Source organism: Prorops nasuta, unplaced genomic scaffold (genome assembly GCF_024137725.1).
Source record: "Prorops nasuta isolate Cenicafe-Biocafe unplaced genomic scaffold, Cenicafe_Pnas_1.2 PNAS00006, whole genome shotgun sequence".
NCBI classification, from domain to species: Eukaryota; Metazoa; Arthropoda; class Insecta; order Hymenoptera; family Bethylidae; genus Prorops; species Prorops nasuta.
In genome coordinates this window covers 5,476,734-5,503,654 of record NW_027116803.1, presented here as the reverse complement: position 1 = coordinate 5,503,654, position 26,921 = coordinate 5,476,734, and the positions used below count along the sequence as shown (strand labels likewise).

Here is a 26,921-nt window from a genome sequence, read left to right as displayed (position 1 = left end):
AAAGAGTAATTCGATGGTTTTGTGTCCACAGAGTTTCGTCGTTCAAGATCCAGCAATAAAATCATCCTACAGCCGTCCGCCAATAAGAAGATTAATCGCGCCATAAATTATCAGGGAGGTTACGGAGATATCTTTCATAAGTACATTAAATTAGAAGAATTTAAATCAATTAGAGTATATTTCCTCGAAGATGAATAGGTAGATGATACAATAAAAAGAGACTCGGAAGGATCTATATAGAAATATGGGGGAAACTATCGTATAGTATATATAGTATAATAACGAGAGGCTGCGGACGGCTCGTTCCGGGGAGATTTATGCTAGCCGAGTAGAAAAAGAGGAGCAAGTCGAGCGAGTGAGCAGGGACTCTCCGTAAACCTTCGAGGAAAAAGCACGTGTAGGTAGGCGAGGTCTTACCACGTCCACGTGGGCGCGACGTATAGGTATTCGTTTTCACGCGATCCTCTCAATAGCGTATGTATGTACTGCAGTACAGATCAATGTATACACACAGGAGGAGGAGGAGGAACGGGGTCTTTCGTTACTATTCGCACACCGCTAATTGGCCAGCCCATAGGAAAACTCACAAGCTGCAGTATGTATACCCGTGTTATTATTTATATCGGATTCTCCCTGAGCTACATATATTTATATATATATTGACGAAGCTTCTCCGGACTTTTAATTAAATTCGCGGTTCTTTAATTAAGATGGCATTTTAAGCGCAGGAGAATTGCGGTGAAAATTACGCACGCGACGCGTTAATGAGTTCCAGGTGAATGGTCGGGGCTTTAGAAATGTCTACAATTAAATTCTGAATCCGAAATTGAAAATTGCCTGGAAAGTCCGCTATACGCAATTGGATGTGGAAGGAATCCATTGGAGCGTGGAGAAGCATCGCTCCCCCGCCGTTTCGGGAGAAATTTCAGCATTGAGTTTCCTCGACAGCGTGTTTGCCGCGCGTTGCTCCGGCCCGCACGGAGCGCGCGCGCGTTTCCTCGACTCCTTAAGATCTCCGTGCACGTCGATCCTCCGGCGTAGCGTCACAGAAACGTCAACGCCACCGACGACGCCACGTCGAAAATCGTATGCTACTGCAGGCATCCACTATATTTTTCCATTCCGCACCCTTTCCCCCCCCCCCCTTTCCCCTCTATCCAACCATTCCACCAACGAAAGAGAAATCGGTGCCGTATCGCACTCGCGCGCGCACAACCGTCTCTACGCGCTCTTCCTTCTCCCTCCGCCATTCGAATCCCCTATTTAAACGTCGAGGAAATATTTCTTGCGCGTAAACGTTACATGCTGATGAATATAGAAGAAAGAAAGCAAAGAAAGGAGCGAAAAACCAACGACGAGAGTGATCGAGTGTTTTCTGCAGAAAAACTATATGAATTGGTACATATATGCTGACTGAGACTATATATACATATTGTGTAGTATATAGTACGATGTCCGTGCAAGCTTACTAGTGCCGCCAAGCTTTTTCATTGGAAATTTCATTATCGACGAGATCGTACACACACCTGCACCACCGGCCACCGACCGGGATGCCAGGTACAGAGGTACGAATCGTATGAAAGTCATCGTGAGCCATCGATCGACTCGTCGTCCCATTTGACGCAAACCGTTCCGTCGCGCGTTTGTAACTCGAGCACCGCGATCTCCAGTATAATTAACAATAATTTCGCCCAGCTATAGTTTTTCTTCTCCCATCTAGTAGTATGATACATAGCGAACTCGAACCCATTGCTTCGTGTTTGATAATAATAAAGCTCTCGTCCGGGAGATTCTCGAATTACATCTCGCCGCGCGCAACGTGATTAGATGGCACGACGAGTCCACAATTATAGCGAATAAAGAAAGAATGTATTTTATGATATTTTACGTATAAAGTATCGTATGTCTATAGTAATATTATATAGTTAGAGGTAAACTTTTAAGTGGTTTGTATAAAGCGAGAGAGTATGACGCGAGGAGTTTACAAATTTTCCGTGCGAAAAGAAAGCTGCTCTGTAAACGATCGCAATTTGTATCTAAACGGAGCGACGAAAGAATGAGAACGACTATGTGTAGAGTATATATATATATATATATATATATATATAAAGTGGGAGAGAGAGAGAGAAAGAGAGAGAGAGGAGGAGGAAAGAAAATAGGCGATTTTCGACCCACAGAGTGGAAGGGACCGCGGAACGGTGATAACATTATTGCCGCTGCTGTTATTATTGTTATTGTTACTGTTATTATTACGATTAATATTACTTTAGCGATAGAACGACAATGTACATTACACCGATCACGCTAGCTTTCCGAGAACAATCGACCCTTATTATATACATATAGTATATGTGTATATCAAGCATTTTATGAGTTATCAAACATATTACCGATCCGCGGTGAATGCCTAACCACCATTTACTGAAATTACAGCGCTACTGTAAAATATTGTATATTATTTCGCCTTATTGTTTTTCAATGTTTTTACCAGAGACGCGTTTCTACGGTATAATCAAGAGAATTATACAAATATATAAATAATAAGAAACATAGCTCGATCTGATTCGCCGTTTTACCTTAAATAATTCAGCTATTTTAATTCATTTCTCTGACATAATGATATTTATTGTTAAATATTTCACTTGTTCATATCGTTGATATACGTTTACCCGAAAGGAGAAATCGAATTTCAGCACAACTATCAAAGAATTCTGAAAAATGTTATAGTATTGCCTGAATGCGAAACTGCGGACCAGTCGAATTAGAATGTTTATAAATTTCAGCGTATTTCCAGCAGCTTTTGCAATGTGTGAATTAATCCGAATCCGAAGTATGATTTAAGCGACTACGAAACGGTGAAAAGAGTGCGCTTTGGTTTTGTCGAGCATTACGTTCTCGTTTCCCGCCAACTATGATTTTATCTGTAAAGCATATTTTCTTATATAATAAGAAGACGTCAAATTGATTTCTAGACTAAATAACAGATGGATTTTAAGGGAAACGGAATAAATGTTTTGACTAGTGTGTGGCGCGAGTTGATACTCCGCATTAATCTAATAGGGAGAAAATGCACTATGGACTAAGGCTAATTTCTAGCAGCACAAAGTATTAAAGTTAATAGCAAGAAGTATATTGTAAAATAACGAATACGCCATTACACCATTACGCATAGGTCACCATTGATGTTTCCTAGCGGTCTACCTTCCTTATAAAGAAGAAAATCAAGTCCCAGTACATCGGCAAGATTAGTTGTCGATCGGGCTACTGGCAATTGCTCCATCATGGGGAAGATAGTATACTATATTTTAGGTAAAATCATTTTTCAAATCCGTTTGAAATAATCGTACAGCAATACAATGTCTCTAAACTATATTTATTTATAATAAGTTTTCGTGTTTGATTTAATACTTTTTTCATTGAGAGGCCGACGTGAGTGTCACTAATATCGAAAATATTTATTAAAGTTATCGAGTTCAACGAATAGAACAAATATTATTGTATGCATAAAAGTTTATGAAATAATGAAGATGTTACCGATCGCATTTTTCTATACGGAGCGTCAACAAATTTTATTCAAACTGTATCTCTCATGCTTTGCCAAGAAAAATAATATAACTCCTGTGTTAAATGTAATGGTCAATTATGTTCTAATAAAATCAGCTAAAATTTAATCTAAGCTAATTTTACTCTTCTTATATCCTAATCCTATAAAAACTGTTAAATAGCCAAATTTTAATATATAAATCAATTTCAACAAGTAAACTGCCCCACGTACAAATATATACATGTTGAAAAATCTCTATGCTTCGAATGAGATTTAAAAAATGTATACTTTACAATGATATCATTAAAAAGAATTACATATTCTTGTAACTAACAATTGTGTCCATCTTGTGAATAGAGGTTGAAAATGATCTGAGTTGAACCTCTTGGCTGTTTGCTATGAATACAGGCTGTGTTTCGTCCCATTCATTTGGAATATTACAATCAGGTACAGTATAAATTAAAATGTCAAATGAACAAAGGCAATCTAATAGCGGGAGAAAGCTCACAGTTCCTAAAATTAAAACAGAATGATTACATTACCTCTCTTATTGTTCAAATTAAAAAAATAATCTTTACCAGTTATTTGACGTATGACTTCTCGAATTTCTTTTTGTATCGACTTCACATCCTTTGTACCTACTTCCGGTAAGCTTTTAGTATTATTCTCAGCAGTTCCATTCGATGGCTGTCCCTCGTAATCAACCTTAAAGTCCCATTTCTCCAAAACCTCTTTAGTATGTACATTTGTTATAACCAAGGTAATTTTCTGCACTTTTCTCAATGTAAGCCATTCTTGAACCTGACCAAGAACAGTATCTAAAAAGGACTTTATTTTCTCATCTGTAGACATCAGAAAAAATAAACCAAAATGTTCTGCCGGCTCAAACGTTTCCGGAGGATAAATTCCTCTTTGATAAAGTATACTGTTGATCCCATAATCTGTAATTTAAAGAAATATTTTAAATTTAAGCAAAGACCAAGAAACATTTTAAAATACTCACGAAGGTATTCCTTAACTAATTCTGCAGATCCTTTTAAAGTGATACACTTTGCTTTTTGCTGAGTCTCAGTCATTATTTAATAAAAATGTTAAATATAAAATAAAATAAAATAAAATAACATCAATTATATTAAACCGTAAAACGACTATATTGTATCAAAGTCAGTGAAAGCCAGTTTGGCATTTTAAAAAGCTTAACTTATAACGACTCCCGCTAGTCCTCGTCCCGCTCTCCCACTACATGTGTTGTCGATGAAATAGTCACTGGTAAACTATAAAGCTAAGAGAAGAAACCTACACAACATTTTTCCCTTCGCTTACAAATTTCTCCAATGGTGCGCTAGAGGCGCTAGAGCCGCTAAAGCCTAGAGGTCCCAATGGAATGGTCCCCCACTATCGGCATTATCCAGTAAAAATGTCGATCTAGCATAGTTCATGTCACGGGAACTATACTACTCTACCTCAGCGTTCCATCCGGTTCAAACCGGAAACGATTGTAGACTATACTGTGGAAGGCACGTGTCACGTTTACGCGGTTTACGTAGCCGGTATCCTCAGCGGATGCTGGAAAGAGGAAAGTGGGAATTCGGGTCCCCCACTTTCCTCTTTCCAGCATAGGGAACGGGAAGTTTGGTGGGGGCTTTAAATTCCCTCAGAGTGCGTTCACGGAGACGTTATTTAGCGCTATTTTTGCTACTGCGCAGAGAAAATTGCCTATTATACATATGTGCGCAGTAGCGTTGATAGCGTCTCCGTGAACGCACTCTATACATACATGTATGTATGTAATGTACAGTGCGCAGTAGCGCTGATAACGTCTCCGTGAACACACCCAAAAGCGACAACCGCATCGTCGTCGTCGGTCGGTATCGTTCGTTGGTTGGTAGCACATTGAGGCAACTGGAAAAAATAATCCCCTCCGTGTTAAACCGCTGCTTCTTTTGCTTGCACACGCGTTTGCTATGGCAGTCGCTGAGGAATTAGGCGTTTCTGCGCTAATATACGATTATTTATTACAAAAAGACACATCATTGGCTAAAGTTTTTCAAAAGAAAACAAAAGCAGTAAGTATTGTAAATTAACTTTATTTAATTTTGGGAAATTCTATAAATATGTATTTCTCCGCCACGTGAAAACCAAAATGCCGCCATCCACTAACCACGTGGGTTCGCTGTATAATTTCGAAAAGTACATTTGTTCCCTTTATTACTTTTAAGCTAAATTCATTTGTTTCTTAGAATCGCATTATAATTATTTTAATGTTGTTTTAGCCTGCACTGCCCAAAGGAGCGCCGACGATTATAGATGTATATCACTACTTTCAGAAGAATTCCTCTAAGAAGGTTAATATAAAAGCTCCAGTTAGGGATAGTAGTTCAGACTCTAGCTCTGAGAATGAAGATGAAGAACAAAAACCGACTCCTGTGGTAAATGGAAAAACACATAATAATTCTAATGCAGCTAATAAAAAACCTGATTCTTCATCCGGAGATTCCTCTAGTGAGGATGAATCACAAGCAGCTAAAAAAGCTGTAACAGTAAAACCACCCGCAGTAACAAATGCTAAAGTAGCCCCTGCAAAAAAACAAGAAAGCTCTGATGATAGTTCAGACGAGGAAGAAGAGACTCCCAAGCCACAAGTTAAGCAACAACAACAAAAGAAAGTAGTTATGCCTGCTGCTAAGGCAGTGCCTGCAAAGAAAGATGAAAGTTCTGATGATGATAGCTCGGATGAGGAAGAGGCGCGCAAGCCTCAAACTAAAGCACAGCCACAGAAGAAAGTTGCTACTCCTGCTGCCAAAGCAGTACCTGCAAAAAAGCAAGAAAGCTCCGATGATAGTTCGGACGAGGAAGAAGAGACTCCCAAGCCACAAGTTAAGCAACAACAACATAAGAAAATAGCTACACCAGTTGCTAAAGCTGTGCCAGCAAAGAAAGATGAAAGTTCTGATGATGATAGCTCGGATGAGGGAGAGGCGGCCAAGCCTCAAACTAAAGCACAGCCACAGAAGAAAGTTGCTACTCCTGCTGTCAAAGCAGTACCTGCAAAAAAGCAAGAAAGCTCTGATGATAGTTCAGACGAGGAAGAAGAGACTCCCAAGCCACAAGTTAAGCAACAACAACAAAAGAAAGTAGTTATGCCTGCTGCTAAGGCAGTGCCTGCAAAGAAAGATGAAAGTTCTGATGATGATAGCTCGGATGAGAAAGAGGCGCCCAAGCCTCAAACTAAAGCACAGCCACAGAAGAAAGTTGCTACTCCTGCTGTCAAAGCAGTACCTGCAAAAAAGCAAGAAAGCTCTGATGATAGTTCAGACGAGGAAGAAGAGACTCCCAAGCCACAAGTTAAGCAACAACAACAAAAGAAAGTAGTTATGCCTGCTGCTAAGGCAGTGCCTGCAAAGAAAGATGAAAGTTCTGATGATGATAGCTCGGATGAGGAAGAGGCGCCCAAGCCTCAAACTAAAGCACAGCCACAGAAGAAAGTTGCTACTCCTGCTGTCAAAGCAGTACCTGCAAAAAAGCAAGAAAGCTCTGATGATAGTTCAGACGAGGAAGAAGAGACTCCTAAGCCACAAGCTCAAAAACAGAAAAAAGTAGTTGCTCCTGCTGCTAAAGTAACACTTGCAAAGAAACAAGAAAGTTCTGATGATAGTTCAGACGACGAGGAAGAGACTCCCAAATCTCAAGTAAAGACACAGCTACAAAATAAAGTAGCTACGCCTGTTACCAAACCAGCAGCTAAGAAAGGTGACTCTGACAGCTTTGAGGAAGAGCCTCCAAAGGTGCAGATGAAAACTCCACCGGCAACAAAAGTGGCTGTTAAAAAACAGGAATCCTCTAGTGAAGACAGTAGTGATAGCTCTGAAGAACCTCCTGCCAAAGTATCCAAAACAGCTGTTGTGGCAACTCCTAAAGTAACGAAGAAAGAATCATCGAGTGATGATTCATCCGAGGATGAGAAACCCGCTAATTCTGTCGTTTCTAAAAAGCCAGGCAATTCTCCAGCTAAAGCAGCAAAACCCCCAGTCAAGGCTGCATCATCCAGCGAGGACTCGTCCAGCGAAGAAGAGACCACTACCAAAAAATCTCCCACGAAACCAGCACCACAGGCGAAACCTGCTGCAAAGAAAACAAGCTCTTCTAGCGATGATAGCAGCGAGGAAGAAAGTCCAGCCAAGCCCGCAGCGAAACCCGTACCGAAGCCAGCTGCGAAAAAGCAAGAATCCTCCAGCGAGGATTCAGATTCGGACGAAGCTCCTGCAAAACCCAAACCTACATCAACGCCAAAAGTACAAGCTGCAAAACCAACTAAAAAAACTGAATCCTCTAACGAAGAGTCCTCTGATGACGATAAAGATGAGAATAAGGACGAAGCAGCAGAAAATGCGACTAAACCAAAGTCATCTTTTAAAGCAGGCAAGAGAAAACACGAAGATGATGGAGATGCGCCTCCAGCTAAATTATCTAAAGACAAGTACAACAATTTTATAAAGGCGAACAATAGCTTCAATTCGGAAAAGGTAAATCTTTTAAAATATTCTTTAATGAATCATATCACAAGAAATTTATTACTTCTGTTATATAATCTTTAATTTACAAACAGAAAAAAGTTCCATTTCGACGAGTAAACGATGAAGAGATCGAGATGAATCCTAAACTGGCTAATAATTCCTTCGAGGCAAAGGTAAATGCTTGGAAACATATCCGAGAAACACAGGTCACTCGTCGTTTTTGAAATGACTGAGATTATGTTTCCGTGTATTCACCGTGCCTCTGTAATTGCTGTTTATAGTATAAAGATGATTGTGATGAAAGGAATAATTATTGCTGTTTGATTTTTTTCATTTGTAGTCGCACGACGACTGACCTGAAGTTTCTCTTTGTTTTAGGAGGAGAATAATGGGAATGATGACGGGGAACGTAACAAGGAAGGTGGATTCAGGGGTGGGAGACAGGGTTTCGGTTTTCGTGGGGGGCGAGGAGGTGGGGGGCGAGGAGGTGGGGGGCGAGGAGGTGGGGGAGATAGAGGGGGTCGTGGCGGTGGTTTTCGAGGTGGACGCGGAGGTAGGGGAGGTGGAGGTGGAGGAGATCGAGGTGGAGGAGATCGAGGTGGAGGAGATCGAGGTGGAGGAGATCGAGGTGGAGGAGATCGAGGTGGATTCCGAGGTGGACGTGGCGGCCGTGGAGGCCGTGGTGGCTTCGGAGGCTTCGGAGATGGTGACAGGAAATCCTGGGGAGGCAATGATAGGAATAGTAGAGGAAGAGGAGATGGCTTTAGAAAATCATGGGGTAATGACGATAGAGGTGACCGCGGTGGTTTTAGAGGCGGTAGAGGGGGTTTCGACAATAGGAAATCATTCGATAAGAATTCGACACCACCCCAAAATAAAAAAATAACGTTCGATGATTAAGCTGTTAGTTATAAATGTAGGTGGGCTACGAGATTACATTCTTAATTATAAATAATTTATATAAATTTATAACATATATTTTTGTTTTTTTATTACTGTAGAAAGGTGCTAGGGGATCTTGGGGCGAGAAGGCTAACCTCGACTTGAAATACACACGAGGTAAATCCTTCAGACATGAAAAGACTAAGAAGAAACGTGGAAGTTATCGAGGTGGCCGTATTGACGTCGGAGTAAACTCTATCAAATTTGACGATTAATTAGTATAAGATTAAGAATCTACGTTAGTTTATTCCATTTCGAATAATTTTGTAGATTAATATCATATTTAAATTTCCATCAATGCACTATATGTTGTATTGACGAAAAAGCGCATCTCATTATATATAAGTTTTAATTTATATATAAAGTTTTTATATAGTTTTATATAATTAAATTAATTAATTGTTTTATTATTTGTAATACTGAGAAGTATCAGATTTTATTGTATTAAGTCACTTAAAGAAATAGTAGTAAAATACATAGTGAAGTAGATTAAGAAATAACGATCTTTCATTAATTTCTGTTATACTCAGAAAAAAGCTGCAGAGACTTTTTGTATCTTAACTATTTCTATTGTAACAAATTTATTACAAATTTTGCATGTACAGGATGGAAATTGGGGTTGAGAGTAATTTTTGATGATGGCTTTACTTATACGCGGTCACAAGAACAAATTTCTTAAAAGCTATGGTTAAAATATAATAGATTTGTTTACTCTTTTACGCTAGTTTTGCATTAACTGCAAATTAAGTCAATCGTATTAAAAATATTGACAGTGGTTCAAGAAACTCTAGGAAAGGCAATATCTGTTTAACTAAAAGTAGCTTTCGACAGTTATTTGTAATGTCATATAAAATGGATATGGTATGTTATAATTCTGATATATATATGTTAATTATAATAATTACATATATCAAGATTTTATGACATAACTAGCTCTCGAAAGCTACTTTTCGTTAAACATAAATTTCACCATTCCTAGAGTTTCTTAGCTACTGTCAATATTTGTCATGAAGATTGACTTAATTTGTAGTTAATGTAAAATTATTATAATACAAGAAACAAATCTATTGTATTTTAACCGTATTTTTTAAGTCATTGTTTTCTCGTGTTTATAGATCTGAAGCCGTTAATATAAAATTACTTTCAAATTCAATTTCAATTCTGTACATATGAACGAATATGACATTCATCATAAATTCATTTTTAAAACAAATGACTAATAATTTTTGTATGGAAAAATTCCGATAGCATTGCAGATATGTTTAATAATAGGCTTCCCGTACGTAAAGTGTTAATATGCGAAAAAATCTCTGCATTCTTTTATGTATTAGTACCTGAGAAACGAATTAAATATCATGTTTTTATTGAATCTATTTTCTATACTATACTTTTGTACTATTCCTATAAGTGGTTTAGTAAAACGAAGGACAAAAAAGCTCTCAGTGTTACAAATTTTAAAACTATTAATCAATAGAAAATGATTCTTTCAATAATCCGAACAATAGTTTTGACAAAGCTACAAATTACTCCTGTGTATAATACATTACATATTTTACGATTAATTAATTTCTATTATTTTTTTTTTTTAATTCCCTGAATAAATAATAATTTAACGATTAACTAATTGTCTGATAAAAAGTGAATGGTTACAACGATAACGAGAAAAATATCAAAGTTATTCCTGCAGCTGTTTTCGGTGAGTGTATGGAAGACGAAATATAAAAGTTTTGTGATGGTATAGGGGCCAATATCCCCTACTCCTGCTATATGCAGGCCCCCCTTTCTCGGGTCTATCTGAGCACTGAGAGCGGCTACTTACGATTCCCACATCCTACAGTCAACCTCTGGACATCCACCTGCGAGGACGGAGGTGCACGACCCCACAATACATCCGGTGAAGTGACATGAACGGTGTTTAAAAGATTCGTGTGCGCTTACCATCCCCACCCTCCTCTCATACACCAACCCGTTGATTAATGTTCCGCTGACGTCGCGTGTCTCATCATCAGGAAGATCCAGGATTTGTTACGTACGGTGTTTATCGTGACTCACATGGTGAGTAAATTTCCCTTAAAAACAAACATTTTGCTTTCTGCAAAAAAAAAAAAAAATAAAATCTCCACGACAAAACATTTCTTACCAGTATATACAAGAAGATAGGGTTTTACTTCTGACAAAAATCACGATTATAAGAATTAAGAAACTTGAAATATGATACTACATAAAATGTAACAGAGAGGATAGACTTTTTAATATATATCTTGATGATCCGGAAAATCTAAGAAATTAAAGCATGACGATCCTTCGAATCAGAGCGGCCGCACTTTTTGTAAGATCTTGAAATTTTCGGGAGGGGGGAGGGGGTGCCGGGAATTCCGACAGGTATACAAAGCTCAGCGTGAAGCTTTTAAAAGAAACAAGCGCATCCGTGCCCCAGAGACTGCTAGAATTCTCGAGGGTTTATTATCCAGGGCGAATGTATAACGTTGGGTATGCTATTCCAGACAAGTCTTTTCTTCAGGTATGCGTCTTCGTACCAAGAAATTGTGTTTTCATACGTCTTCGCCACGCGAGAAAAACTAATCTTCCGCAGCGAGTACCCTCCGCACGCTTCCCTGAAACTATTTCTATAAAGATACATGAATATTATATGTCTATATTATATAACAGACATTCGACTACATTTCCCTGCCACGTGTTTAATGAGAAAAGAATTTGACGGCAGGAGAGACAGTTATAATAATTTATTCACGAAACGCCGAAACCTTTTACCGTTATCAGGTATAGTACAGGAGAATGAATAAACGTATACATATATAGCCTGTATAGTATATATATATCGTCTTCTTGCACGAGACGAAAAGTATTTTGGACGATTCACGCGTACCGTTAGAATATTAAACACGTGCGTCAAGATCTCATCCGGCTAAGCAAGTACCAAAAGAGTTTTCCCAGTGCGTAGGAGAAAGCTTGTTGGAAAACTCGAGGAAAATCCAGTATCCCGGCTATATCGGTGCTACGCGTGTAAGAAACATTTCGGGAGACACTGACCTTTCGAATTAGTCGATTCACGGAGACTACTCGAAGTTCAGGCGATTCTCACGAGACGACCGTTGCGTAATTCAAACATAATCCTTTATTGTATAGTTATCGTGTGGTTGCACCGTATACTTTCATGCGAAATTCCGTCTGGATGGCAAAAAACCGTCGGAACCTGGGAACGGTTCTAATTAATTGCAAGGCCACTAAGGAGGTGGAGTAACGTTACTTGCCGGAGATACTCGTGCACGAGATGAAATACTTTATTATGTATATAAAAGAAGAAGATAAAAAGAAATGAGCAAAGTGGCAGAGTACACGAAGGAAAATATTAATTAAGAGCGCGTAGAGTAAACGCGCGATTGGCGGCTCGAGGCGAGCTCTTAGCTTATAAAACGTCAAGGTCAAAAGTAGTCGAGCAAGGATTGCTCAGAATGTAAGAGAATAATCAGCCTTGATGAATTTGGAAGGGATTACCGGAGGATCGAGATAAATCGATGTTCGATCGAGTAAAGAAAATTAGCGCGAATAATAGTTTCCCCGGAGACTTGGCGCGCATGCGTTGTGTGTCAGACGACAATTCCAATGCTGCGAAGGGCTCGGATGCGTTGCGGGTACCTGTATATGCGTTCACCGTAAAATTTATCCAGTGTTGGCAACCTCTCAAGATTCGACAGTGGGTAATAAGTGCTCTCGTGCTTTCACTCGAAGCACGCATCGCGGAAGCCCCGCTGACAACCCAGAAACCTCCTAGTGCAAATAAGGAAAGCCATCAATAACGCATGGTCAATTATTATTCGCAATCGCGCATCTCTCGTCACTCTCTCGCGTCTCTTCGTGCGGCTAATTCAGCGTACGAGCGAGGTGGCACGAAAGGGAAACAGTCTTTGAGACTTTTTACTTCCTCTACCTCCCCCCTTCCCCCCCCCCCCCATCACACCGTACAGAACGCAAACAAACAAATATGTATACCTAGATATTCTCTCTATTCTTTTTTTCCATGCACACGGCAGGATCGCTGCGAAATTGACCATAATTTATGAGGAATTATCAATCTATTAAGCTGTCTAGGTTGCAGGCACGACCTCAATCTCGAAACCTGTTTTCACGAACATGAGCGTATACTACACTTGAACTATGTGTCATTTACTCTTGCTCTTGACCTCTGGCGAACCCAAACTCGATGGCCGTTCGCTTACGCGCGGGCTCGCTCGGGTACTTGTATAAATGCCTCATCGTAATATTAATATACTATATATATATAATAATAATAATGCAACGAGCACACGTGGTACAGATGCAAGATTAACAGAGAGTATCCTTTTCAGATGTACAGGTACATCGGATTGACGTTAATCTTAATCGCCAGTGGCACACGTGTGTACAGCGCGAGAAGATGCGAAGGAGGGGGCCTGGGACTCAAGTACGTTTGGGGCGATGCACTTACGGACCCAACCGACTGCATAGGGCCCAATAACGTACAGTACCCTTCGTAAGTATCGGAGAAAGAATTTTGCCGATGGTAGCTGAGCGATCGTTCATTTGCAGAGCAGCGATATCGAGAAGTTTCAAGAATCTCTGGGCAGGAAGCAGTCGAACGGGACGATCTCATCAGCAACGCACCATCGACCCTGAATTGACGAGACAAGCTCTTCTTCACAACTACAAAGCTGCCCACGGGGACTACTCCATCGCCGCTGCAAATTCTCGAAACGGTGAGCAGCTCACCGCTTCATTACGACGCCAATTTATCGCTTGAGAAGATTTTCACATTCCAGACCGGAAAACTCGCTAAAGCTGAAAGATACAAATCGAAAGAGGAGTTGATTAATATTTTACGATGCACTTTGTTTATCCTGAAAACTGTACATCTGCGAAGCCCCATTCAGAGATTCTCTACTATATCTACTGTAGCATGGGAAATATACCTGAGATAAACGCCCTCTTCCGCACAATAATAAGCTTCATTACCCGTGGAATCGCAAATATAACTGTGAGATGCTGTTATAACCCACATTCTGAGGCCGCTTACGAGTTTATTCATTATCCCGCGCATATTCATAATTTTTATGCACGCGCACCCCTTCGTCTAGCTATGTAGTTAACCCCCGCGTTCCAAGGTGCCCCGTGACCAATTAGAGATCCCAGGCTCGCACAGACACTCATAAATATTGATGCATTTGTTGACGGAGATGCGTTCCAGTCGAGGTCAAATTCTACAGGTTGCTCTCATTTATAAAACTGCACGAAAATTAGAACAGCCGGTTGTCCGATTCAACAAACAGGCTAACGTCCACCGGTTTGCCTCGCGAGCCTTGAAATATGCAGCTGTCCTTATGACACGAAAACCCGATTCTTAAAACACAACTCGTAGTCTCGACAAAATACACCAAGGAGTCTTTCTCGCTTCTCTGCTATTTCCATCGCCGAAGGACTCTGCGTACTTTCGATAATTATTCACTGCACAGATAATCAAGCGTGGTATTGTCCAACCGATAATACAGTTATCGCGTTTGTAACGGGATCCTTCGACCCACTGGTGGTTCGGTCAGTTCTGAAAGAGGGATTCGGGGGGGGGGGGGGAGATGACTGTGAAATTAGCGGCGTAATTAACAGGCACTTGGTAATTTTTACAAAACTTTGTAAAGTTTATATATGAATTTTCAGGACGAGCATATTCCTCGAAGGAGACGTGCGGAACGCCGGGTAGACTCTGCAAGACGAGGTACAACACCACGGCACCTATGTACGGTGTGAGCCTGACCAGCGGCCAGCCGGTTACCATTGTCCAAAAATTCCCAGACCTTTTGCAACAGGTCGTCTTCGAGGTTTGCGAGTAAGTGAAACTAAAATTATAAATACAAATGTGTATACATGTAAATACTATTAGGAATTCCTCGTGCGGTTCAGCCGGTTGAATAGCAAAGCGATATGAGTTTTAGAATTGGCACAGTAGGCCCACGACTTCGTGACCGGCTCGGAGCCACTTTCGGCCCACTTTTGGCAGCTCCTCGAGCATTTGCCTTGTGTCTTTAATGAAAGAAATCAGGCTTTAACTAGCATGCGCGATGCAGAGGCTGTTAACCGAGGAATTTCCCACTAGTGTTAAAATTAGCAAGTAAAATAACGTGAAACGATGGAACGTGGTTGGGGCTGTATTAAAAACGTGCGTTTAATTTTTTTTTTGTTTTTTCTTGCAGATCCAAGGAATGCGACGTGGTGCACGGCGAGTGTACGCAGACCTACGTGCCGTATCTATTTCTAGTGATACCACTGGGTCCGGTGACCCTGACAGGGCAGGATTATGTTCTGGTCGAGAGTGGTTGCGTTTGCAAGCCGAAGAATTCGGCAAGCCCCTCCGAACCGCCTCCGGCCGTTCCCAGTTTTTAAGCGTTCGTCGACCCGATATTCATCGTCAATGAACCCAAGATAACTCCCACGAGATGTCACTGCCACCAACCGCACCGTCTTCTTCTTCTTCTTCTTCTTCGAGCTCTCACTCATCATTCTCCTTCACAATCCTCGCCCCCCTTTTTCTCTCTTTCTATATGTATCCCTCTCTTGTATACCATGCGCACCAGGAAATTCGGAGAATCTAAACGAAGAAGAAGAAAAAGACTGTTAGCTATTCACACTCGTGAAATATTTATGAAGCTCTCTCTCTCTCTCGTGGTCCTTGGATATATCCCAGGATCCGAAAGCAAAGGGGGCATCGCGAAAAAGCAAATCGGGCCGCGATGCTCGTTTTGCAGAATCCGGTCTCGGAATTCGATCGAGTTCAGCAGACTGAAGCCGGTTTCGCGCAGGTGCCGTGGTTGTTGAATCCACGAAGGAGCGAGAAACCTCCTAAACGCGATCGTAACGTTATATCAGATCGCGCGATCCTATCCTACGTGGTGCAAAACCTGCAAAACCCAACGAGTTGCACGCGTCACCGTCGATCTCTCTACCTTATTCTCTCCTTCCTTCCTTCTATCATCGCAGTCTCTCTCTCTCCCTCTCGCTCTCCGACACTTTCCGCACTCTTCTCTCAAGTTTCTCTCCTCTCCCGACCCTTCTGCGTGCGCGTTCGTTCACCGTAGAGACGTGCAATGCACTCGGATCTACCCGATCTCCGCTACCGTAGCTCGTCCTTTCGAAAAAAGAAGAAAAAAAAATCTAATCGGCCCAGGTTCGTCATCACGGTACGCAATCACTAGCCAAAGATCTTTCTCTCTCTCTCTCTCTCTCTCTCTCTCTCTCTCTCTCTCTCTCTCTCTCTCTCTCTCTGTCTGTCTGTCTGTCTGTCTCCCTCTCTCTCGCGCACGTGTTTAATTTATTATCCTTTCCGGTCACACTATATTGCCAATGAGATCTTTATCGCTTCACGCTTGTCGATCCATCGCGTTAATTCGATAAACTGCCGTTAATGCGTATAATGCTAAGTTACGGCAGAGCTATTATCAAATAAATTACACCGATGATCCAGTTCGCAGAATGGAACTTTTTGCGACTGTTAGATGAGGCATTAAGAGAGGAGCGTGAAAAAGCCAATTATCGTTTGATACATCATCAAGCTTAGAGAGCCGGAATACCGTGAAGAACCGTTATCCGGAATCACGAGAATACTCGACTCTCTGGAGTGCTTGTTTAGTTTTATCGCCCAAAACAATCGGGCCGTAGAAAAATTTCAGTGTTGGAATTACTCGAGGTTCGACTTATTCCCGTAATAGGGTAACAGCCGTTATGGTAGGCTTCTTGGAGGGGGCGCTAAGCAATGGAAAGATCGTTTGTAAAGAGCGGAGATTGGCCTAGTTTAGATGAAGCCCGAAGCTTCGAAGCTCCGAAGCCTCGCTAAAGTGACATCTCGCAGTCACGATTCACACCACTGGCCCGCTTATCATCCGCGAAGCGGCGCCCGGCTTGGTACTGGGTTGCATCCGGTCCCTCTCTCCCCACCCTTAGCCTCTCCGGTAAAAGATAGAATCGCCAGGACACCGACAACCGAATGGACCGTACTGTACATTCCGACGAGTGTAATGTACCGTTACTTCTTTGCGGGACCCTTAACCTCGATTTACGCGTCACTCGTTACTTCATAGATATAGAAACCTTGCTCGTCTCCTGGACGACGCACCGCCCTAAGAATTTCATTCATACTGCTCGTCCCGCGCCAGTGCGATCACCAGTTTCTGCATTTCCATTACTTTCGCCTTTGATCCTTCCTTTACAAGGAATTTCTACACTATAATTCCGCTTTTCATCTTCCCCTTTCCCTAACTTACACCAAATTTTATCCATCTTCGTCTTAGGCGTGCAATTATCGACCCACTCATTCTTTATATCTATATATATATATATATAGATGTAATTTCCAATCATGTATTTATAATTTATTATAGGATATAACGTTAAACTATTCATTTCCTGGATTTATTATCATCTACGTTTCTAATTCAGTCTCTCGTTCAGTTTACTGAATATAGTTTTAGAATATTTCATCATGTATATATGTAATTCAGTAAAATAAAGTGTGTACTTAAATTATTATGAATATTATCTTCTTAAAAACATCATCTATACCTTTTCACTTAAATAAAATCAATTCTGTATATCTGTGTACGCGTTTTACTTTATTTACGTACATCTTACTTAATTTTGAATTTCAATTCAAATTTTCAACTGGTAACCCTTGCAGTTATAACTTATAGTTGCCAACATTGCGCTACATAGTAAGTAAAGCTATCTTCAAGAGGTCGTCAAACACTAAAACCAATTCCCCATATTATCCCCAAGGCAAGAGCGCACTGCGCAAGCGGCAAGCAAGGCTTGCTTGCCTCTCCCGCTCTCGACGCCATTTTCGTGGATTGATTTATTCTTCGCGTATTCGCGTTTCGCGTCTACTGTTGCTTTTCTGTTCCGTCTAACGCAATCTATCGATTGAAGTAATCAAAGTGAACCAGATCGAGATTTATCTCATTATTGACCCAATAGTAATGTTTACAAGGTAGATACGGTCCACGGATCTTTAAAAACCCATAGGAATATTTCACGCAGACGAGCAGCTACAGTCTGCTTTGGAGCAGCGTTGTATTTAGACGGCAATATCGTAATTCTTTGCAGTTCTAAGAATTTTGCTATCTTGCCAAGATGATGTACACAGTAAGTATAGTGGGAAATTCTTAAAAATTAATTATATAAGTTCGAAATATTTTATTTCGTAAGAAAAATTAGTCTTACGATTCTTTGGTAAACTTATTTGTGGGGTTATAGGGAACTACTGCTTCGCAAGATACACGATTCAGCGATAAGGAGAAAAAGCTATTAAAGCAAATGAAATTCGGAGATTCTCTTACTCAAAAGGTATTTTATACGATTTTCATCATTTTTACCTAAATTCAAGATAAATTATTAGAGATATATATATATGTATTAATATTTATTGTTAATAGGTGGATATGAGCAAAGTGAAGCTTGATGTTATTAAGCCATGGATTACAACAAAGATCACACAAATCTTAGGAATGGAGGATGATGTAGTAGTAGAATTTGTGTATAATCAACTGGAGGAAAAGGTAAGGGATTATTAAACTTTCTTATCTACTTTAAATAAATATATATATATATATATATATTTATATATATATTTTGTCCAGCGAGAGAATGGCACAATTTTGCACAGGTATTATAAGGCTTCTAAAAGCTCCATTATAATTTCATCAATATTTTACACAAGTCCTTTTCACTTAACAAACCATGTTCTCATAGCTCTCTAGTTTAATGATTATATACAGACTGGTTGAATAATTAGTCTGGCATTCTCAGACATAAAATTGGCGTCAATCAATATAATATTATATCACACTATAGTATAGATATAAGAATTTGCTTTTCTCTAAAACTGTAGCAGATATAAATGTTTTACTTAGGGTCTCTCAGGATATGAACAAGGAGGTTCCTTAAAGATGTCTCACATAAAAACAAATTATATATTTTATAGTTAAAACTGGTAAATGTTTTCTTGCTTTCATGCTCTGAGACAATTTAAGTAGTACATCTTGTAAAATATTTTCTCTACTTTAACCCTTCTCCAGTCAGGTAAAGTTTAACGGACACACATTGTCTATCAATATTAAAAATCTTGAAAAAGTTGAAAATAAAAGTCATTGTAGGTTATTGATTGTATTTGTTGAGCTATTTTAAATATAAATTTACATTTTTATAAATATGGAAAACTTAAACATGAAATGTGTTATTAAAGGCTGGGTGAGTCCAATGGACTCAGCTGGTTTCTGACATCATAAAATTCATCCGGTTAAAGAAGGATTAGTTTTATGATTCTTAAACTTAACACGTTTCAGAATTTACTCTATATTTTTCTTCCTGTACAAGAGCTATTACCTTCAATGATCAAAAGTAAACCTAATATAATTTTTAATAGTAATCCAGTGCTAATTTTGCTAGAATTAACTGCATCAGTAGAACATTTTAAAATTTGGCTTTCTAATAAAGGCTTATTCATTATTATAGCAGCATTTATTTTGAGAATATTAATTATAGTGAATAACGAACACTTTCAATTTTCTCTTGGAGTATTATATTTTTTCGAAAGAATCTGTGTTCTTTCATCTTTTTATTTCAAGAAGCAGTCAAAAGCTCTTATTTTTTGAAGTGATATTAAATAGTTTTCATGAAAATTGAACTATGTTTAAAATTTTAATTTGACCTGAAGTCTAATCAAATTTATATCATCATTTATCTCTTCTAAGTGATTTAATGCTTTCTTTGGACTCAAAGAATCTAACTAGGTACAAATCTCTTGGTTAATCCTCTATGCAGACTTTTGAATCATCTGAATTGTTTGCTTATTAAGCAGGGTTGGTAAATCAATTGTTATATTTGTCATGAACGCCATGTTTTTCAATTCCTATAAATCGATAAATCTCATCTTCTAAACTTCTTAAAACAACACAAGATTCTTTACCTCTATTGATTAACAAACTGTTTTTTTATTACTCTTGATTTCTGAAGTTGAGTCATTTTACGGCATCTTGGGAGTGTTTCTCTTCAAAAGAAATAAACAGTTTGATACTCATTTGTTTTTGATTTCATTCTGTTTCATCCATCAATTTCATAGTACTTTAAAAATTCCATAGTAACTCATCTTATAAATTTTTCTGTCCTTAAACATTCTCTATGCAAGTGAAATGTAACAGAGAGCTTATGCTAGTAATGTATTGGTATCAATAAGTAAAATTGATCAGACTGATCTATACAAAAAGGGCAAAAACTCTCTTTTCAGACATTAGTGCTGTTCTCTCACTGGACAGAGAAGAATTGTATTATATATAGGATAGTCACACACATGTGTGAAGTAATAACAAAATACGTTCACTTGGCTTTTTCCCCTCATAATAGGAAATCAATAAATGCACATTGTTTCAGCATATATATGTACAAGCTATATATATATTTTTTATACAAAATCTACAAGATTTGCTGACTTTGGATTTGAAAAGCAATGAGACAGAAAAATATGGTTTTGTCTTAATGCTTTTTAATACTAATAAAATTCATCATACCAAACATTCCTAAATTTTATCCGATGTCCAGTTTAATTCATCCTATCCAATCATTCCTACTTCTACAAAATAATAAACTGATGTAGCTGAACCTGCTAAGTTATAAATAATTATAACAATCTTTTATCATATATGTTTGAATTCCCCGTTAGTATAAGTAGAGACCGTTGCTGGGGCTCAACCCTATAGACCAAATGGCATTCATTCGGATGTGCTCTTCTCAACATCCGATTGGCCGCCTTTCCAGCAGCCGTCAACCCTAGTACAGCTGATGACAGCTGTGACTGAACCAAGTTGTGATCATCATCATCATCATCATCTTCATCATCATCTTTCTTCTACTGCTGAATCTACAATCATCGAGATAGCCGAGGATCGTCTTACAAGTCAGGAGAGTTCCTCCCTGACAAGACTCTTCAATCCTGCAGCCGTCAACTATCGTCTGCTGCATCTTACATCATTGCTGACAAGACTGGATAGCAGTTGAATGCAGTTGTTGGTTGCCTCTACCCTTCTGCGCGGATGTCAACAAGTATCCTGATATGGGAGCATCAACACGGCTTCTTTATGTCTCTACTCTGCCCGCTCAGACACACAGCTGAGCAGAAATGTCTTCGGATTACCAATCTACCGGGCCTACTTCCAAGAAGCCGATGAAGAAACCAACCGAAGACTTCCTGAGTTGGAGTCAGCAGTTCAACTGACGATGGATGCAATGTCGCTAAGGTTTCGTCAGTGGAAGGATTTTTCAGCCATAGGCAACGTTGGAGGTGGTATTCTACATGGTTTGACAGTCTTTGTCAATACCACAGGTTGGTGAAATGGTGTAACTTCTATTTCACACAATTCTTTCACTTTTAGCTGGACCACCATTGCCTGTATAATTCTCATTTCAGGATATGTACATCAACTACGGATATTAATAATGTTTAAAATTCTTTTTCTAATGTATTCTTTCTTAGGTATATGATGCCAACTATGGTGGTAAGATTTTAGGACTTAATAATAGATCTGCTTTTTCGAGGGGGAAAAGCAGTTAGTTCCAATTGAAAACAAAATATTATTTTTCTTTTTCGCGAGATCTGTAACCTAATAAAACTGATTGAAATTAATGATTTATTTCTAAAATTTTACAGTTTCCCGATCCTCGAAAAATGCAGATCAATCTCACAGGCTTCTTCAATGCAAGGAATGCACGAGCTTTTATGGGCGAGCTTTGGGACCTTTTGGTCTCTGCCCAAGAAAGTGTCACCGGCATACCAGAAGCTTTTTTACAGCAGAAGAAAGATCAGATTAAAAAACGATTGGTAAGTGTAGTATACTGATAACAATTGAATTCCAATAGTTGACATAACCTTTTATAACCTATATAAATTTTATTAATCAAAACCAAAATACTCATTTTTATAGGAAGAACAGGAAAAACTACAAGCATCACTAGCTGAAAAAGAAAAGGAGAAGGATAGAGACAAAGAAAAAGATGAGGCGGAAAGCAAGATAAAAAAAGAAGAAAAGGAGCGAGGATCTTCTAAAGAACACAGAAGAGATAGGAGTAGAGATCGCGATAGAGATAGGTAAAGAAATTGGCATTTTATATACAGACTTGCGCAATTACTTTATTTCAATATGATTTTTCTCGTATTTGTAGGAATCGAAGAAGCAGGTCAAGAGACCGTCATAGGGATCGTGATAGATCGAGTCGCAAACGAAGATCTACTTCTAGATCACCCAGTAAAAATTCTATAAAGGACAACGGGAAGGAAATGCCAGAAATTAAAGTAGAACGAGACGAATCTCCACAACCGGAAAATGCTATTCCGCTAATCCCAAATAAGACTAAGCCGTAAGTATTCATAAAAAAGCCAATATGAATTGTTTGTACTATTATTTTTTTTATTTATTTATTTAGAGAAGCTGTAGTTATTTCGCGTCTTCAAGCTAAATTAATGAGTCTCGCCGACGGCAAAAAGAAAAATAATCGTTCTCCATCGACGGAAACAGCGGATAAAACAGCAAAAAAGTCAAGATCAAAATCACCATCAATACGTTCGAAGAAGTCTCATTCCAAGTCACCGGTACGAGACCCCAAGTCACGCAGATCTCGTTCGCCCGCTTCAAAATCAAGGCGATCCCGTTCAAAGTCAAGAAGTAGAAGATCTCGAACAAGGTCAAAGTCAAGATCAAAAGACCGCTCAAAATCGAGGAGATCTAAGAGCAAAAGTCCCAGATCTCATTCCAGGTCGCGTTCACGATCGAGGAAAAGCAGATCAAAGAGTATCGACAGAAGTAAATCCAGAAAATCAAGAAGTGACTCTAGCGACTCAAGATCATCAAAATCACGATCGAAGTCGCCAGATAAGAAGAAGGATGGTAATGATTCTGGGAGGAAACGAAATGTTAGTAGCAGCAGCAGCTCTAACTCTGACAGAGGGAAAAGTACGAAGGACAAGAATGATTTTGAAATTCGCAAGAAAAAGGACGGTGTTCAGGCAAAACGGTCGTACAGAAAAACCAATAAAGATGATAGTGGGAGTGATACTGACTCTAGTCGAGAGAAAAAGACAGACAAGGATAGAGGCCGATCTAAGGACAGGGACAGATCGCGAGACAGATCACGGGACAGATCCAGATCTCGAGATAGATCAAGAGACAGGAACAGAAGGTATGTGTGTCAAAAGAAGAAATAAAGCATGACATTTTTATTAATCCCTAACCTTTAATACAGAAGACTATCCGTGGATAGAGATCGTGAGAGAAGACGTGAACGTGAACGTGAACGAGAGAGGGATCGTGATCGTTTGGACAGATATAGCGGTAGCCGAAACATGCGACCACCATCTGTTCGCAGATTGCTTAATCGGCGAAGGTATGTAAAAATTTAGTATTATTTATCAAGGTATCGATGATTAATTATGTTTATGTTTTGTACAGTCCTCCGCGAAGAAGCCCAGCGAGATACCGGCGTAGATCATCCAGCCCTGGAGATCGTCGAAGGCGGCGATCGCTCGATCGAAGGCGACGATCCTCGGAGAGAAGAGATAGGCGACGGTCACCAGATCGTCGAGACAGCAGGCGTCGATCACCTAATGGTCGCGACCGCTCGTACAGGTACGATAGATCATCTTCCCGGGACAGATCGAGTAGGCGAGATCGTTCCAGAGATAGGAGAGATAGAGACCGTAGATCAAAGTCTAGAGATCGTAGATCGAAGTCTAGAGATCGTAGATCGAAGTCCAGAGATCGTAGATCAAAGTCCAGAGATCGTAGATCAAAGTCTAGAGATCGTAGATCAAAGTCTAAAGATCGTAGATCAAAATCTAGAGATCGTAGATCCAGATCTAAAGACCAACGCTCATCCGTGGATCGCTCGAAAGACGGGAAGCGATCACCTGATCGGTCGAAAGATGCAAGGGATAAGATCAAGGAGAAAAAAGTGGACGAAAAATTAAAACGCCCGAGTGATATCGGGTCACGAAAAGAATTGCGAAATGGAAGGTCTAAATCAAGTAGCTCGGAAAGTAGCGAGAGTAGTTCCTCTAGTAATGAAGATGAAATACCCAGGTGAGTGTAGAACTAGTTGGGAATAAGTCCCATTAACCAATCCTGTTCTCTCCAGATATCTCATCTTGTATGCCTTTGAAAATTGTTAATTTGCAATTATCTTCTGGTTTCAGAAAATCAACGGAATCGAAAGCACTCCCGGATAAGAAGGAACGGGAGCTCCCCGAAGATAATAAGAAAAAGGATAAAGAGAGGGTGAATAAAGAAGAAGCAGTTAAACGCCCTGAAAAAGAGGTTAAGAAGATTGAGCCAGTGGTTACAAAGAAGCCAGAATTAATCGTTTCTCCTAAGAAAACTCAATCTACCATTCTTCCAATATCTAGACACAGAGTATGCATTACTAATTTATTGTTGATTTTGGAAAATGTCATTGATGCTTTACTTTTTTTTTTGTTAAGTTTTCCAAGAGCTTATCCCGTACACCATCACCATTCAAAAAAACCGAGGACATCATTGCTGCAAGCAAACCAAAATTACCATCTAAGTAATAATTTTGTAATTTGGTATAGTCAGTATAATATTGTTGTAATCCAAATTATTTTATTTATTTACATTTTTAGGGATGAAAGTAGCAAAGTAGAGTCACCAAAAGTTGCAGAATCGTCGAGTGCAGCTCCTTCCTCAGATGTATTCCCATTAAAGAAGGATGACAAATTGACAAAATTATCCAAAACCATTTCTAGCGATAAAAAAACCACTTCAAAATTTGTTGAAATTACGTTGACAAAAAAACCTTTAGAGATACTTAAAAAGACGAAAAGAGATAGAAACATTGGGTCCTCCGATTCAGAAGATAGTGAGAGTGAGGAAAAGAGAAAGACCTTAGAAAGAATTCGAAAATCCAGGAGAACTCCTACAGATGATGATAAGTCTGATAGAAGCAAAGAAGATTCTAGCTCTGATTCTGACGAAGACCGAAAGCACCTCGAAAAAATTAAAAAGGCTAAAGAATCAATGCGACCTGGTAAATACTTTTTTGATTTTTATTTTATTTTGCATGTCAATCTGTTTTTTTATAATATAAATCATATAATATATATTTGTTTAGATTCTCTGATCGAGCGAAACAAGGATACGAAAGAAATTAAGAAGCGAGATACAAGTGAGAGCGACAGTCGTAAACGAGCTAAGAAGGAAATTGAGGAAGAGTCTAGAAAATCGAGAAGGTCAAGAAAAGATTCTTCGTCCGGCGAAGAAGATACTAAATCAAAAAGAATTAGAAGTGAAGATGACAAATCAAGGTCTCGCAAGAAAAAAGAATCTAGCTCGGACGAGGAACCGAAGAAAATGAAAAAGAAGCGGGATAGCTCTTCGGAAGACGATAAGTCAAGAAACCGAAAGTCTAGAAAAGACTCGACTAGCGAGAATGAAGGAAAATTAAAATTAAAAAAATCGAAGCGTGACTCAAGCTCTGATGAGGAAGAAATTGTTGAGAAGGAGTTGAGAAAAAAGCGCAAGGCTGACGATAGCTCTGACGAGGAGAAAGTAAAGAAGAAGCGAAAGAAGAAAACGAAGACTAGTACTAGTGAATCTGAGGTAAGTTTAGTTTTTTAAATCTAGGTGCTACTTAATTTGATTTATGACCACGAACTGTTATTACTGCAAGATGCACAAGTAATGATATATATAATTTGTGTTGCACACATACATAAAGTATAGATTCTCCGTACTTGAAGCTTACAATAATAGTGGAACGCTGCTTATAGTTTGAATAAATGTTCATATATTTTTTATCTTTGATAGGAAAGTGAGGTTGAGGAGAAAAAGAAGAAGAAAGATAAAAAACATAAGAAACATAAGAAGCACAAAAAGCATAGGAAACACAAAAAGAAGAAGACCGCTGATTCCGAAGAATCTGATGCAAGCGAAGGCAATACCGAGGAATTAGAAAAAAAACTTCGAGAAAAAGCATTGAAGTCGATGAAAAAAGGACATAGTATTGAGCGAAGTGATTAACTTTGCAAAATATAATTGTCGCGCGTGTTTTCATAGTACATGTGCCGAGCAAGTTTGTGGAGAAAATGAGTGTTTTGTGTTACTTATTGAATACGCATTTTGATTTTATAGTACTAGCTATGCCAACAATGCCCATTTCTTTAATTAATCATTATAGCACTACCTGTGCTAGTGTTTTTCTATTGAATTACTTAACGTTTTGAATTAGTTTATTTTACAATTGAACATAATATAGTAGGGAAGCGTATTACAACATAATTTTTACATGTTTCACGAAAAGTATGATTCAATGAAATGTCTTACAATAATATGTCCTCGTTTATATGAATTTGATTTTTTTTTGTAAAGGATAAACGAGATGAATTGTATATTAATTTAATTTCTGTAAAGAAGTTAGTTTCAATCAAATGTCCTCATTTGATCAATATTTAGTAATATAGTACTATTATCTTACATTATATTATATATACATGCATATATATCCAAAAGCGAATTGATGTTTTCTTACTCATACGATTGGCAAAATCAAGGCCTTTATCGACTTCAAAAATGCATGCTTAAACCCGTTGACATCATCTTACACTCATTACTTATAAGCGACGAATGAATTAATCTTTAATGCTCCGTCTACGTCGCTGGCACGATATTTATTATATCGGGAGTATCAACAATTTTCCGTAATTCGAAGGGTTAATAATAATCCTGATTTTCGTTCGTAAGACTTGAAAATACATCATTTACAAAAAAAAAATGTGTATGACTTGATATTAATTACCCTTTTCTTACTAGCTGTAATAAAATATA

General features: G+C 38.9%; 5 protein-coding genes across 8 annotated transcripts in view; 4 read left to right on the top strand and 1 right to left on the bottom strand.

Annotated features, from left to right (window-relative positions):
- vn (membrane-bound neuregulin protein vein) overlaps positions 1 to 167 on the top strand; it is a 152,937-nt gene extending 152,770 nt beyond the window's left edge. The window contains exon 9 of the transcript XR_010822795.1: positions 32 to 167. The gene's annotated coding sequence lies outside the window, so the exon portion shown is untranslated. The remainder of the gene's footprint in view (positions 1 to 31) is intronic.
- Positions 102 to 4,764, bottom strand: mad2 (mitotic arrest deficient 2). The gene is made up of 3 exons (XM_066728619.1): positions 4,548 to 4,764; positions 4,123 to 4,485; positions 102 to 4,057 (listed from the first exon to the last, which is right to left on the bottom strand). Exons 1-3 carry the CDS (start codon positions 4,618 to 4,620, stop codon positions 3,858 to 3,860), a joined length of 636 nt encoding a protein of 211 aa, XP_066584716.1. The 5' UTR covers positions 4,621 to 4,764; the 3' UTR covers positions 102 to 3,857.
- Positions 4,765 to 5,355: 591 nt separating this feature from the next.
- On the top strand, positions 5,356 to 10,562 carry Nopp140 (nucleolar and coiled-body phosphoprotein 1). Of its 2 annotated transcripts, none has more exons than XM_066728364.1 (4): positions 5,356 to 5,610; positions 5,818 to 8,067; positions 8,437 to 8,974; positions 9,060 to 9,233. In XM_066728364.1, the coding sequence occupies exons 1-3, from the start codon at positions 5,509 to 5,511 to the stop codon at positions 8,956 to 8,958; spliced, it is 2,874 nt and encodes a 957-aa protein (XP_066584461.1). In that variant the 5' UTR covers positions 5,356 to 5,508; the 3' UTR covers positions 8,959 to 8,974; positions 9,060 to 9,233. The 2 variants fall into 2 exon arrangements, with proteins under 2 accessions (XP_066584461.1, XP_066584462.1); XM_066728365.1 differs by lacking the exon at positions 8,437 to 8,974 and adding an exon at positions 8,151 to 8,231 and having other exon boundaries at positions 5,357 to 5,610; positions 9,060 to 10,562.
- A 482-nt stretch (positions 10,563 to 11,044) lies between these two features.
- Positions 11,045 to 15,815, top strand: LOC136774208 (uncharacterized). Its single transcript, XM_066728367.1, has 5 exons — positions 11,045 to 11,055; positions 13,368 to 13,531; positions 13,588 to 13,754; positions 14,707 to 14,875; positions 15,240 to 15,815. The coding sequence occupies exons 1-5, from the start codon at positions 11,053 to 11,055 to the stop codon at positions 15,427 to 15,429; spliced, it is 693 nt and encodes a 230-aa protein (XP_066584464.1). The 5' UTR covers positions 11,045 to 11,052; the 3' UTR covers positions 15,430 to 15,815.
- A 2,048-nt stretch (positions 15,816 to 17,863) lies between these two features.
- Srrm1 (Serine-arginine repetitive matrix 1) lies at positions 17,864 to 26,864 on the top strand. 3 transcript variants are annotated; one of them, XM_066728360.1, is made up of 14 exons: positions 17,864 to 18,180; positions 18,292 to 18,381; positions 18,471 to 18,593; positions 21,737 to 21,907; positions 22,011 to 22,174; positions 22,249 to 22,443; positions 22,510 to 23,262; positions 23,326 to 23,466; positions 23,532 to 24,161; positions 24,275 to 24,491; positions 24,560 to 24,645; positions 24,722 to 25,125; positions 25,210 to 25,697; positions 25,905 to 26,864. In XM_066728360.1, the coding sequence occupies exons 1-14, from the start codon at positions 18,169 to 18,171 to the stop codon at positions 26,115 to 26,117; spliced, it is 3,687 nt and encodes a 1,228-aa protein (XP_066584457.1). In that variant the 5' UTR covers positions 17,864 to 18,168; the 3' UTR covers positions 26,118 to 26,864. The 3 variants fall into 3 exon arrangements, with proteins under 3 accessions (XP_066584457.1, XP_066584459.1, XP_066584458.1); XM_066728362.1 differs by having other exon boundaries at positions 23,532 to 23,708; positions 25,905 to 26,863; XM_066728361.1 differs by having other exon boundaries at positions 23,329 to 23,466; positions 25,905 to 26,118.
- The last annotated feature ends 57 nt before the right edge of the window (positions 26,865 to 26,921 follow it).

Bases quoted from the DNA above. Each gene is read 5' to 3' on its own strand.
- mad2 (XM_066728619.1), bottom strand. From the start codon at position 4,620: ATGACTGAGACTCAGCAAAAAGCAAAGTGTATCACTTTAAAAGGATCT. The intron at 4,486-4,547 runs GTGAGTATTTTA...TTTAAATTACAG, and splicing joins ATTAGTTAAGGAATACCTTC to ATTATGGGATCAACAGTATA. The intron at 4,058-4,122 runs GTAAAGATTATT...TTTTAATTTTAG, and splicing joins AGTCATACGTCAAATAACTG to GAACTGTGAGCTTTCTCCCG.
- Nopp140 (XM_066728364.1), top strand. From the start codon at position 5,509: ATGGCAGTCGCTGAGGAATTAGGCGTTTCTGCGCTAATATACGATTAT. The intron at 5,611-5,817 runs GTAAGTATTGTA...ATGTTGTTTTAG, and splicing joins TTCAAAAGAAAACAAAAGCA to CCTGCACTGCCCAAAGGAGC. The intron at 8,068-8,436 runs GTAAATCTTTTA...TCTTTGTTTTAG, and splicing joins ATAGCTTCAATTCGGAAAAG to GAGGAGAATAATGGGAATGA.
- LOC136774208 (XM_066728367.1), top strand. The intron at 13,532-13,587 runs GTAAGTATCGGA...GTTCATTTGCAG, and splicing joins AATAACGTACAGTACCCTTC to AGCAGCGATATCGAGAAGTT. The intron at 14,876-15,239 runs GTAAGTGAAACT...TTTTTCTTGCAG, and splicing joins GTCGTCTTCGAGGTTTGCGA to ATCCAAGGAATGCGACGTGG.
- Srrm1 (XM_066728360.1), top strand. The intron at 22,175-22,248 runs GTAAAGAAATTG...TCGTATTTGTAG, and splicing joins AGAGATCGCGATAGAGATAG to GAATCGAAGAAGCAGGTCAA. The intron at 23,263-23,325 runs GTATGTGTGTCA...CCTTTAATACAG, and splicing joins TCAAGAGACAGGAACAGAAG to AAGACTATCCGTGGATAGAG.